This window comes from Cyrtonyx montezumae, unplaced genomic scaffold, assembly GCF_038088225.1.
Source record: "Cyrtonyx montezumae isolate F1298 unplaced genomic scaffold, pur_monq_1.0 scaffold_10, whole genome shotgun sequence".
Lineage (NCBI taxonomy): Eukaryota > Metazoa > Chordata > Aves > Galliformes > Odontophoridae > Cyrtonyx > Cyrtonyx montezumae.
In genome coordinates this window covers 45,622,914-45,635,213 of record NW_027071826.1, presented here as the reverse complement: position 1 = coordinate 45,635,213, position 12,300 = coordinate 45,622,914, and the positions used below count along the sequence as shown (strand labels likewise).

The following is a 12,300-nucleotide window of genomic DNA, read 5'->3' as shown; positions in this document are numbered from 1 at the left end:
TTCTAGTCATATTAATTTTAGTGAACACTGGCCATTTGGTCTCCTTCAAAGCTTTGGAACAGGTTTAAATTTATAACAGGTGATCTTATTATTACATTTTAAATAAAGATTAGTTCAAGTAAAAATAAATTCCTCACCTCAAATTTCTGGGGAAACTGTATTGGAATTGTTGCCTAACTATATAAAAAGACAAAATTCATTCAAAAATAAAATCTGATTACAGAGTCAGATGGCAAAAATACTGATGAAAGAAAGCTGAAGTATAAAGAGTTAACATTCATTTTAACTTCACCCCTATCTACTACAAATTCATTCAAGTTTTCATGATAGCAAGATAACACTGCTGATAAGAGCTAGAGGCAAGAATTAGTCTCACATCAGTGAAATATTTTTTCCTTATAGTTCTGATAACACTGCTGGTAGACTACTTTAAAAAATAAAATTAAAAAAACAACAAATGTGATGTGCAAATCCTCATTTCAACATGAATCTACTCAAATCTTTCAATGCAGAGGCTCAGAAGGTTTATGATATACACAGTATTCGGTAATTTTATATGTAAAAACAATCAAAGAGGCAAAAAGTTACTTTCAAGCTTAGTCAACATACGGCACATTTCAGCATGACAATTCAAAAAGTTTCACACTGTATTTGGATATAATAGCAATTATGTTTTAAAAATAGCAAACTAAAGACAGTGGTGTTTTTTTTTGTGTTTTTTTTTTTGTTGTTTATTTATTTTTTAACAAATGAAGCTACTGTTCTTATTTACAAAATAAATAAACCTTTTTTGGTGAAGATTACGTCCTGTCACGTATGCTTAAAACAAGGTGTACTTCAGCTCTTAAATGTCAATGCAAACAAGAGCATAAAAGCAATATCAAAGTAAAATATCTTTTTCTCCAGCTAAGACAGCCAGGTTACCATGAGCCCCGTATTAGAGCTGAAATATATCTGAATGCAGTCAAAAGTTCTCTTGGTTTTAGCCTTTAGTTATCATGAACACTTATTCTTCTGCAGCTCTAGAAAGCTGTTTTCCGTACAAGCTCATGACATGATGGACAAATTGATACTGTTCACAAGTCTGGATCATTCCTCCCCTGAAAAGGAAAGAAAAAAAAGGGGAGGGAAACAGCAGCCTTTTTACACAGAAATAACATACTAGGAAATGGCACAGCTAGCATGAAGCTGGTGTTAAATACAACAGTTCCAAAGCGTACTGAAACAAATGAGAAAGTGCGAATTGACTGCAATCAGCCTGCAGTCCAACCTTGAGCTCTGTTCTCAATATCTCTGCTAACCAAGTAACAGAAGGTAGTCAGAATAAGAACAGCAGAGGCACTCAACCAGTAAGGTAATACCACCATTATTTGCATTTGTGTTACTGTGGCACCTGTACTCTAAGCACCGTTTTAAACAGAATCATAGAATAGTTTGGGTTGGAAGGGAACTTCAAGATCATTTAGTTCCAACTCCCTTGCTATAGGCAGGGACAACTCCCACTAGAACAGGTTGCTCGAAGCCCCATCCAGTCAGGCCTTGAATGCCTTTGGGGAGGTAGCATCCACAATAATGACGGATTTCACTAAAATGTCATGGTGAAAAGCAACGATACTCCAAAGCTCTAAACAGACAGGAGTAAAAAAGAGGGAATAAAGAGGTGAAACAGCTTCCCTAAGACTTTTAAGTTCCACTAGGGACTGAATGCAATAGCAAATTCAGGGCTACAGAGGGCCAGACCAGTTCAGCTCAGAAAATGAGTGCAACACACAACTTTCCCAGTCTGCAAGGAGGGATCATTCTTCTGCCCCATCCCAGGCTGTGCTTTTGGCAAGATCACCAGGGAACCAGGTGATGCACAGCAGGATTTTGGACCAGACATTGAAATTTTAACAAAGGACAACTCAAGCTAGTAACTGAATTGACTGCCATGAGCACCTTGACTAATGAGAGACTCCAAGCACAGAAGTCTGTTTTGGTTCAGCTTTTACCATTTTCTTTAAACCTGGAAAGAAATACAAACAGGAGCAGGAAAACAATTTCCTTTTCCATGCACCATTAAGGCTTTGCATTTCTGCAAGTAGCATATTAATGAACACAAGTACTACAGCAGGAGACTAAGTGAACAAAAAACACTATCCAATTCTGCTAAGAGCAGCACATCAATAGTGACACAATCTACTGATAATCCATTCTGAAAAAGAAATAAAACCTGCAGCTCATATTCATAGGTTTATGCAAAATTGTGACAGCATTTGCGCTGGTTTACAGATTCTGGGAATTCAGTGTCAAAAGAAGACTGAACGATGAGTGGTGTTGGGGACACGGGAAGTCATGGGTAGCCAGAACCAACCAGGCTTTATCAGCTTGAGAAAAGGTCTATGTGATACGCTTCCCCAGAAACGCACACCAGAGGAAACTAAAGGACAGTTGCATCCTCTAAGCCAAATAGATAGCAGACTGGCAACACCTCTTTGGGGACTGCCCTCTTCTATGGAGCTCAGTTATCGTGTAATGTTACCAAAAGTGAGTAAGGTGAAGGAATAATAAGACAGCCTCCTTCAACCTTTTGCAGTGATTTTGTTAAGGGTCCGTTTTAAGCATTAGAGAACAACTACAAGTAGATGGAGATGAAGCCATGGCTTAACTCAGCACTCAACAGTCCATGAAACTGGAGGTCCAATGTCCAAGAGTGCTGAGAAAGCCAGACAAAGTCATGGGGATGCCCACTCACGTGTGGGTCCGGCTGGGATGCAGTTCTCTTCATAGCATCCCAAATGATGATAGGTTTTAGAGTTGTGATCAAAACAATGCTGATAACGTACTAATATTATGACTGTTGCCAAACAGTGCACAATGTCAGAACTTCTCTATTTCTCACTCTTCCATCCCAATGGATAGACAAGGGATGTGCAAGAAGTTGGAGAGAACATAATCAGGCAGATAACCAGAACTAACCAAAGAGATCATTTAACATCTTGCTCAACAATAAAACAGAGAAAGGAGTGAAATTAGATTATTAGCCATTTTTTACATGGGGACTGGCTAGACATTTTTCTGTCGAAAGAACAGAGTAGGAAATGTGCTCCAGCCTCTCATTAATAAGCAAAGGTGGGAAACAAATTGCATTTTTAAAGAAATTGTTTCCTAGGAAATCACTTCTAGTTAATACAGTTAGTCAAACTGAGTCATTCTATGCCGTGCAAAGCATTGACATATATTTATGTCAGCCCATGCCAAACAAGGAAGGTGAAGTGATATCTGGGAATAATTGCCCATGCAAACCCATTAACAGTGAGGTTGCACGCTGAAGATGAGCAACAGAAGCTCTAATGTGGCCGTCAAGTTCCTTGCCATATGTCAGCCTCCTCCCTTTCCCACATGTGCACACAGCATAAACACAGCAGGTGCTTGCTGTCTCAGACTCTGGCACAGAACAGAGATAACATGCTTTCACCCTGACTTGACACATAAACCTTCCAAATTTTAGTTACACTGTGGGAAAGAACAGCAAATGCATCTCTGTCCTGTGGGTAAGGATGCAGAAAATCACTTCTCCTTATCTTAAAATTACCTGGCATGACTAAATTGTTGACCACTGGGTGCAATGCCCAATGAGCAGGCTTTTTGCAAAAGGTTTCTGTGAGGGAACGAAGGCAATGAAACATATGACCTCTTTGACCCCCTGAAGAATTCTAAATTCACAAATTTGATGGCTGTTTTTCTGTGTAAGAAAAGTAATAAATACAGTATACATTACATCTTGTCAGATATTTCATGGATAACCAGTACTCAATCACATTCTAGTGTTCTTTTTCTTAAGAAGCCTTTCCATGTCTGGCCTGAAATCCAAAATTTCCAAGCTCCTGCAGGTCTCTGTCTATGAGAGACTCGGTAGGGCAGTAAGTATTCCATTTTCTGCCTCCCACTAAGGCATAATTTCTCATCTGAAATAAAGTTCAGTGTGGGGTTGAGATTCTTTTTTTTGTCAGAAAAATGTTTGGTATGCTTTTCATGACTTCTCTTCCCCCAGTTACATTGATCATTATTCATTAGAAGAGAGCACTAAGGCATGTTTTTATAAGTACTTCAAATCAGTGGGAGAGAAAAAAATAATATGTGGTGCAAATTCAAACCTGTTTACTTCATAATCAAACTCAAGGTGTTGCTTTAAGGAATATTTAACTGGAAGCCATTCAATTTCTGGAGATTTTCACAGCTTCTTTCACATGTCTGCAAACACTCTATCCTAAGCATACTCTTCCCACAAAGTCTCAAGCAGCAATGCCCTCCCAGCATCACCCATAGTTCCAAACTATGGGAGCCCAATTTTCCTTACTCCTGAGAGCAAAGAGCTGTTCTACAGCTCTGAACAAAATGCAGCAGCCACTTTGAGCCCTATGGACATTGTGCCAGCTCTTCTGTTGTTAAAAATGCTCATCTCTTATTGCATTGAAGTCTGCACAGCTGTGAAGATTCTGATGTCAACTATGAACCTAGCTTAGTTGCTAGGGATACCTGTTCAGGTTTTCTGCTCTGATAAAATAAGCAAGACAGAACAGGACAATATTCCTTCCAGGAATATTCTCTCTAAGCCTTCTTTGGTCTTTGTTCTTCTCCTCTTCCCATTCGTTCTTCCTTAAGCAAAGGGAAAGATTAACATTTTTCTTTTTATCTTTCTGGAAAGGAAACAGGTTTTCTTACCTGTCTAACCGTAACTGGCAAGTTGTTCGCAATATGTCAACTATGCCCTCGCTCTTCAGCTGTTTACAACAGACACTAGTTGCAATAAAGCAGCCCGTCCTCCCGATGCCTGCACTAAGGGAGGAAAGAGGAAAGAGGCAGTGAAGATGTTAGAACGGCTTTGTAGCTTTCTTGTTAAACAAATGCCCTAAAACCAGCAGTCAAACACGATTATCTCTTTCCTCCATCCATCCAAACACTGCATGTTTTGACTCCTGAATATGAAGCCATAACAAGGAAAAGTGAATAGCTCCAATGGAACAACACAATTCACGCTGTGAGACACTCACACCAGTAGACTTCAGCTTTTCATACTACACATAGAATGATAAAAATGGACTATGTGGGCACTGTCTCATCTGATCCCTATCAGCTTTTTGAAAACTATTTTCATTCATATTACAGTTAAAAAAAAACAAAACAGCTCTTGCTTAAATTATTGGCAATAGCAGCAATGTGATAAGTTTGATGACATTTGCTCTGAAATCTGCAGTCTATTAATTCTCTGAACTAGTGAGGAGATACAACAAATTCTCAAAAATTCATCTTTTCTGAACACTTTTGTATTATTCAGTCTTTACTTAGTGACCAGAATTGATTTTAACCTAAAAGGCATAGTGCTATGAAAGCTGTGAATTCTTATCACCTTGTAAAAAACTAATCAGGAAATTCTGATAATCTATCTTATACGTTAAATAATTGAGCATCCTTGGAAATAATTATCTGTAAGAAATTCTTCTTTCATTTAAACTGTGCTCAAGTTACAGCACAAAAACAGTGGTAGCAAATGTACAAGCAACAATGGAGTCCGCAGATAGCTGCTGCTAGCAAACTCTTCACACTGTTTTCCTTTGAAAGCATAGACTTTTAATTCAGTGTTTATACTTATTAGGGAAACTGCACCAGAATCAGGTGCATTAGAATTGTTTTCACTTCCATTACAGAATGGTTGAGGCAATTCCATAGAAATCTGCTGGATGAACTTACTCTGTAAGAGCTAATCGCAGTCTTCAAATCATTGCGATGACAGTATCTACCTGATCTAAAGATTTTGTCTCTGAAACTCTCTGTGCATCACGAACTGATTTTTTACCAAAATATCAATTATTTCAGAGTGCTGTAATCAAACAGGCCACAGTACACACCTCTGGTATAAAGATTCCCTTCTACAGATCTTGGTATCGTACAAGGAAAGGGAACGACGTATTCTAGTAGAAATCTAACAGCACTGAGACACCACTTGCCCCAGGCCAAGCTACAGGTATCTCACTTGATGTCTAAGTGGCTAAGACAAAACCATAACCCTTCCAAGACTTCAACATTATCCACAGGATTTTATCTGGAATGCTACTCTACCGTTAATGAAAATGCTGTTAAGAGTTTTTTCATGATTAGACTTGTATTTAGTTTATGTTAAAGGTGTGTTATTTTACACAACCGAAAGGCAAAATCACCATTATTATGGTTCTACTGAGGATCTCCCATAGAGGCCAAAGGAGTTACAACTACTCTGCATATAATCCAAGCCTCCTCCAATGACTTGCTACACTCACCACTCTCAATTAGAGGCAACATATTAAATTCCTTCCTGGAGAAAATACCTGCAACTGAGGATAAGCTGAAATGACTCTGGACCGAGCTATCACATAAAATACTTCATAACTTTATCGCCATACATTTTTGTGGTTATATTAAATAAAAATGACCTGTTCTCCCCCATACTGTGATGGATTCGTGGGCCATATAAGTGGAAAAAACATTTAAGAAAATAAGAGTGACATAGAAAATGACAACCCTATGTTCCTTACTGACTTTTTGTTTCTGGATTAAGGTCATTATTTGACCTCCCAGCTTCAGTGTTATACAAGGAGTCCACATAACCAATTGATCTCCAAGTTACTTTTTTTTCTAAGTAATAAAATTCATCAAGCAATCAAGACAAATCTGAACATATCTGATTCCAACACTATTTAGTGTGGCATTATAGGATTGTTTTATTAATAATTTCTCTTTATTCCCTAATACGTAGATCTTTGACAACACCGGGCTATGAACCATCCATGCTAGAATCTCTTTAAAAAATATTCCCATTGTATAATACCACCTTTACCATTGTTTTTAGATAAAAGCTATCTTACATTTCCTAGAAAATGTTATGCAAAATTAGGTGAAATTCCTTACAGAAACTCCAAAGACATGTTTGGCAAAATGTACTTCTACTGAAATTATGAAAAATTATCCTGATAGCATTACCACTTTACTTATCAGACTTCCCTCTATTTACCTGCAGTAACTGTTTTGAGAATTGAGCTGTGCTATTCAAGTAATCACATTTAATCTTCCTAAATGCTAGCAAAACAAGACTTGTCTTTAGCTCTCTTTAAAAATATATATATTATTATTTTAAGTTCAATGTTCTCATTTTTTCAGCTTGCATGCATCTTCCTACTCAGTTTCACCCACAACATGTTTAGTTTTGGTAAAGTGGCACTTTTAAGATCATCAAACGCGCATATATTTCCAGTAAAGCAAATGAAATAAGGCTGCTGTTACTTATAAATAAGTCAACAACAACTTCTGTCTTCAGCTCAATCTGTACCTGCATATTGATCAATCTGTATCTGTGCAATACAAAATTGTCACTAAATTTAAGTTCTAAGAACATTTAAATCAGTTGGACCAGATCTCCTGCACATCTCTGAGACCAATGATTCAACATCACAGCATCTGCAGTAAGCCACTGTATGCAAAGAAGCCCTCAGAATTTGCATACAATGCTTATTTACCTGCAGTGAACAATCACTGGAGCATTTTTCTCTTCTGCACTCTGCATTGCCTCTTCCACTTCCAGTACTAGCTGTAACAGAGGAGGGGCTTGATCTGGTGTCTTCTGGTCTGGCCAAGATGTGTACCAGTAATGTTTCAGGTTTCTGACTTCTTCTCCTTTCTGCAACGCAGTTAAGACAAACATCACAAAGTTGTTTTTAAAAACTTCCAACTATAAAGTCATGCTGAAAGCTAATCATCCCTTTAAGAATGAGATAAATAAATCTATGCTAAAGGAAACAACAGATGTAAACGACAAGCCACACAGCACAGAAATCTGGACTTCAAAAAGACTGCATCTATATTTCAGCAAACTGCCTCAAAAAAAATAATCCCCCACCCCCAAAGTACTATGCTCTTTTAGCACCAAGACCTGTGTGCAAAACAGCCTGTTCAGTCTGTTCTCTCTTGACAGATTCATTCAGCATAGCTGGAACTGTACTTGTGACATAATTGCTTTCATAATATATTTGACAGGCAGAGAGCCAGGAATCATCTCTCTGTCTTTGATAGCTAGGTAGCTAGACGAGGGATAAGAGATGGGAGCTTATTTTTCCCTCTTTTCTAACAGACAGACTTATCAGTTTCCTGCCATTTACACTCTTCCCTTCAACGTGGTAACAGATTCACAGACACTGGAAGGTGAGAATTATACCTACCTACAGGAGGGCTTCTTATGAAATACAAATTCTGATTCCCTCCTTCTGCATCTCAAGCATGGATATGCATATAGCAAATGTGCCTTCACTTTTTACTGAGTGCCAAATGGCACTCAGTGCTACTTTGCATTCAAAGAGGCGTCTTTCAGCCTGTTTTCTAAAGGTGCCAAACATTAACACAGAGCTCAGGGAATCTGCCTTACTCCTTCAGCCATTGTATTAGAACTAAGAAATAGCTTCACAAGGTCCAGAAAGTTGTGTTTCCACAACCTTTCCTCAAACACATGGCCAGATAAGTTTAGGATGGGCAAGGATGGGAGGAGATGAACAAATCTGACACAGTGAACTGGAAACAGTTTTTATCATCTAGACTCTGAAGTCCCTGTGACAATCAGTCAACAGATGATGAAAGTGCTCCGTGATTGCAATCTTCCATCCTTCTCTTGGCTCGGAGAAATTTTGCATAGCTCCACTATAACTAGATCACTTCTATAATCTAGTTTAAATCTTTTTTTTTTTTTTTTTTTTTTTTGCAAATGGATTAGCTTTCCCTTTTGGCTTATCACACAGTTACACAAATGCTTGTATTGGCTCACAGGAGACAGAAAAAGAATAAGAACATGAGTGCTGAACAAAGGGATGCTGGGCTTCATTTGGTTGCCCTTCCAGTTTTTACTAGGTTTAAAGTGCTCATTGAGACATAGCCAAGAAACATTAAGGATATGTCTAGCTCAGTTTAGGAAAAAAGAGTTGAACTCTTACAGCATAGAACTTGCCCTTATTTATTTATTTACCCTTGGTAATAGAAATTCTGATTGAGAACATAACTTCTCAGTCTTGTTATGAATAGTATTTGATCTGACTGCAGTAACTAGACCCTATTTCAACGCTGCTTTGGAACACAGACAAACTGCTGTTTTTCATCACGTGTCTTATGTGTAAGCTACATAATTCACATTCTTAAATGTGAAAATTGTAATCCAAATGTCGTCAGTAAAATTCAGAAATGGAGAAGATTAAAGTCATCTGAAGAAAAACACGAATCACTACATAAAATCTGTCATTTGACAGAAACAGAAAACAGCCAAAGTTCTAATCATGAACTCTGAACATCTTTTGTGCTTTCTGCACAGTTACCAGTTTTATGATTGCACGTTTAAAGCCCTGATTTCATTGTTTTGCACATATCTGCTGACTTTAACAAAATATTCTTCATTGGTGCTCCCCTGAGGCCAAGAAGATTTGAAAGTTTCTGAAGAAAGTCTTACGGAGTTCACAGGATTTTTCTTGAGGAAATTGCCTTTTTGTCACAACTAAGATGTGAAAAGTTTTGTGAGTTATCAGCGTTTCAGCAGAATTAAGCTGTATATTCTTGCTGTTGCAGTGTATGTTTGGGATAATTACTACTTAAGGTCAGTGCAAGTCTGCAACACACTTGTAATTATTGTTTACTTCCTATTTGTTGAAGAGCATGATTTTCTCCTTGATGCTTTCACCAAAAGCACAAGTGACAAATCTTCCACAGTCTCAACATGAGATTTTGTTTCCTGACATTCAGTCAATTAGCACACGGATGAAGAGACTTGAAAATATTTGATAAAAGGAAGTTTTTTTCAGCTCGGAAATAAATTGTATTCAGGGTAGATTTGGTAGAATAAAGAAGTACAGAGGTTATATAAATTTACTGTTATAATAAGAACTCATAGGTTTAGATTCTAGCAGTTAAAATAGTTGTAAAATAGGACTCTGGTACTTGAGGCTAAGTAGCACTTAAGTAAATCTCCATTTAACCTTCTGGTAAGTAAAATTACATTAATAATTGGAAAAATACTACACTAGAAAATTAGCATGGAGGATGCTGTGGCAAAAAGCGTTTATGAAGGTCATGAACAGTTTCAGTGCCTTAGAATGGTATGACCCCTTAAAGCATTTTCCAAGTCAAATCAGCCAAATTGCTCTAAGATTTTAAAAGGGGTTCTGCCATGTTGAACAGAAGTTATTGCTGCATTTCTGATATATTATGCAAGCCAATGGCCCTACTACCGAGGGATTCTAAAGAAATAACAGCAACAACAATCTTTTTATCAGTTCTCAACACCTCCACTTGGCACAGAAGTCATTTTGAGTAAAAACAGCTGGTGGGCATCCACCAGAATTCTAGCAATGCTCATAAAGAAATACAGTCTGAATATTTCCTAGGGGTCTCCTGCTACAAAAATTATAAAATCCCGTGCAAGTATAAATTCCCTGTTAGTAATCAATTACCCCTTGCCTGAGTCCACAGATCAAATTGTATATGAGCCTCTGAATTCTGCAGAACATCACCAAAGATATCAGTGGGTTATTTCAAAAGTATTGTCTGCATTATTACTTGCAAATGCTGGTAAGAAGCTGTCAGTGGACTAACATATCGCTATAAATGACTGGTCATAAAATTATACAATCACAGAATACTTTCAGTTGTAAGGAACCCACATGGATCATGGAGTCTAACTCCTGTCTCCACAGAGGGCTTGAATTTTGAGTGGGAGTGTTGTCCATATGCTTCTTGAAGTCAAGCAACTTGCTGTTGTGATGACTACTCTGGATAACCTGTTCCAGTGCCCTACCAAAACAGTGAAGAATCTTTTCCTAATCCCCAACCAGACCCTCTCCTGATGCAGCTTCATGCTGTTCCTTTGCATCCTGTTGCTGTTATGAGAGAAGTGATCAGCCAGTGCAAAGACACAGGCAGAATGAGTCACCAACTTCTTCCACTGAGTAGAGCCTGTAGTACTACAATTGGTCTGGAAGTTTTCAGATTGTACATATGCAGGCTAAATCTCAACTGCCTACATTACTACAGTCTTCAGTGAACTGGGCAGATCTGCAGTAATTAAAAGTGATATTTGTACATTAGTATACTGTGCAGAAGGTTGCTATAGAGCTCTCTAACAGTCCTGTTTAAGAGTTTGATAGCAAAGCTACTTTAAGTATATTAGAATGGTTTACCTTTAGCGTGATGAGCCTTAAACGGTAATCATCTGCTTGTATGACTTGGTTAACTATGATTTCTATTCCTTCGTAGGTGATCTGTTCCTCTGGCCAATATTCTGTGCATTTCTATGTGCAATAAAAAATAAATCTAGTTAAGCAGACATCAAGGAAGGCTCATTTTTACCTCTAAAACTGGATGAGTGCAGGTATTGATGAATTTGAATGATGGTTGTTTCTATAGTAAGTATGTTTTCGATTTCTATACAGGGAACACGTTTCTAGTGATTTTTGTTGCATTCATAACAGCTTGATAGCCTGATATAATCCATCAAATAACGAATAACCACTTCTTCGAAATACACAAATGCATATTTACGCTATTTATAAACATTCTTAAGTTTCACTAGAAAGGCCAGAATCAATTTGCTCATATTTATTATAGCCTATGTTTTTAAATTAATTTTATTAAGATAATGATACAACACAGACCTGTCACCTATATTCCTGTGATGTGTATAAATTGATAAGAAAACACAAAATACATCTTTCACACTTTTCTTAGAGGGTCATTGGTCTGCCAACATAATACAATCGTATACATAAGAGTTGTACAAAAGACTGAGGATATTTTGAAAATTCTGCATCGAAGTTAGTAACAAAAAGTATGCCATAGCTGTGAGAGACAGTAGCCCACTGTCTTTGATTTTGCTAAAACACATTTTGCCAGAGATGCATCTAGAACAAAGTGACAATTAGAGAAGCTGAAACTATACTTCATTTGCAAATCTAAATTATGGTACTGATAACCTACGCAAGTGGATGGGAATCTGTAACCACTTTTATCCTGGAAGGACTGAAAAATACCTTTTTTGGATGTCTCCTCTCTAAGCTAATCAATACACAGAAGAGATGAACATTTCAACATGGTGTAGGGATCGTTTTATGGACAAGGAATGCCGTGAACAAGGAAGAACTTGAAAAAAAAGGCTCCCTTGTGATAAATGAAGAAACTTCTTGTTATCACAGGAGAATGAGAACCTGCTGCTGGACAAACCCAGTTAAAGAGGATGGCTGTAAGCTTCCTCTTCTATGTGAC

General features: G+C 37.6%; 1 protein-coding gene across 1 annotated transcript in view; it reads right to left on the bottom strand.

The window, feature by feature from the left end:
• Window positions 1-715: 715 nt before the first annotated feature.
• Window positions 716-12,300, bottom strand: part of PTPN5 (protein tyrosine phosphatase non-receptor type 5) — a 31,499-nt gene continuing 19,914 nt past the window's right edge. The window contains exons 9-12 of the mRNA XM_065755234.1: window positions 11,220-11,330; window positions 7,530-7,690; window positions 4,705-4,818; window positions 716-1,100 (exon numbers count right to left, since the gene is read on the bottom strand). Of these exons, the coding sequence (XP_065611306.1) occupies window positions 1,007-1,100; window positions 4,705-4,818; window positions 7,530-7,690; window positions 11,220-11,330 (480 nt within the window). The 3' untranslated portion in view covers window positions 716-1,006. The remainder of the gene's footprint in view (window positions 1,101-4,704; window positions 4,819-7,529; window positions 7,691-11,219; window positions 11,331-12,300) is intronic.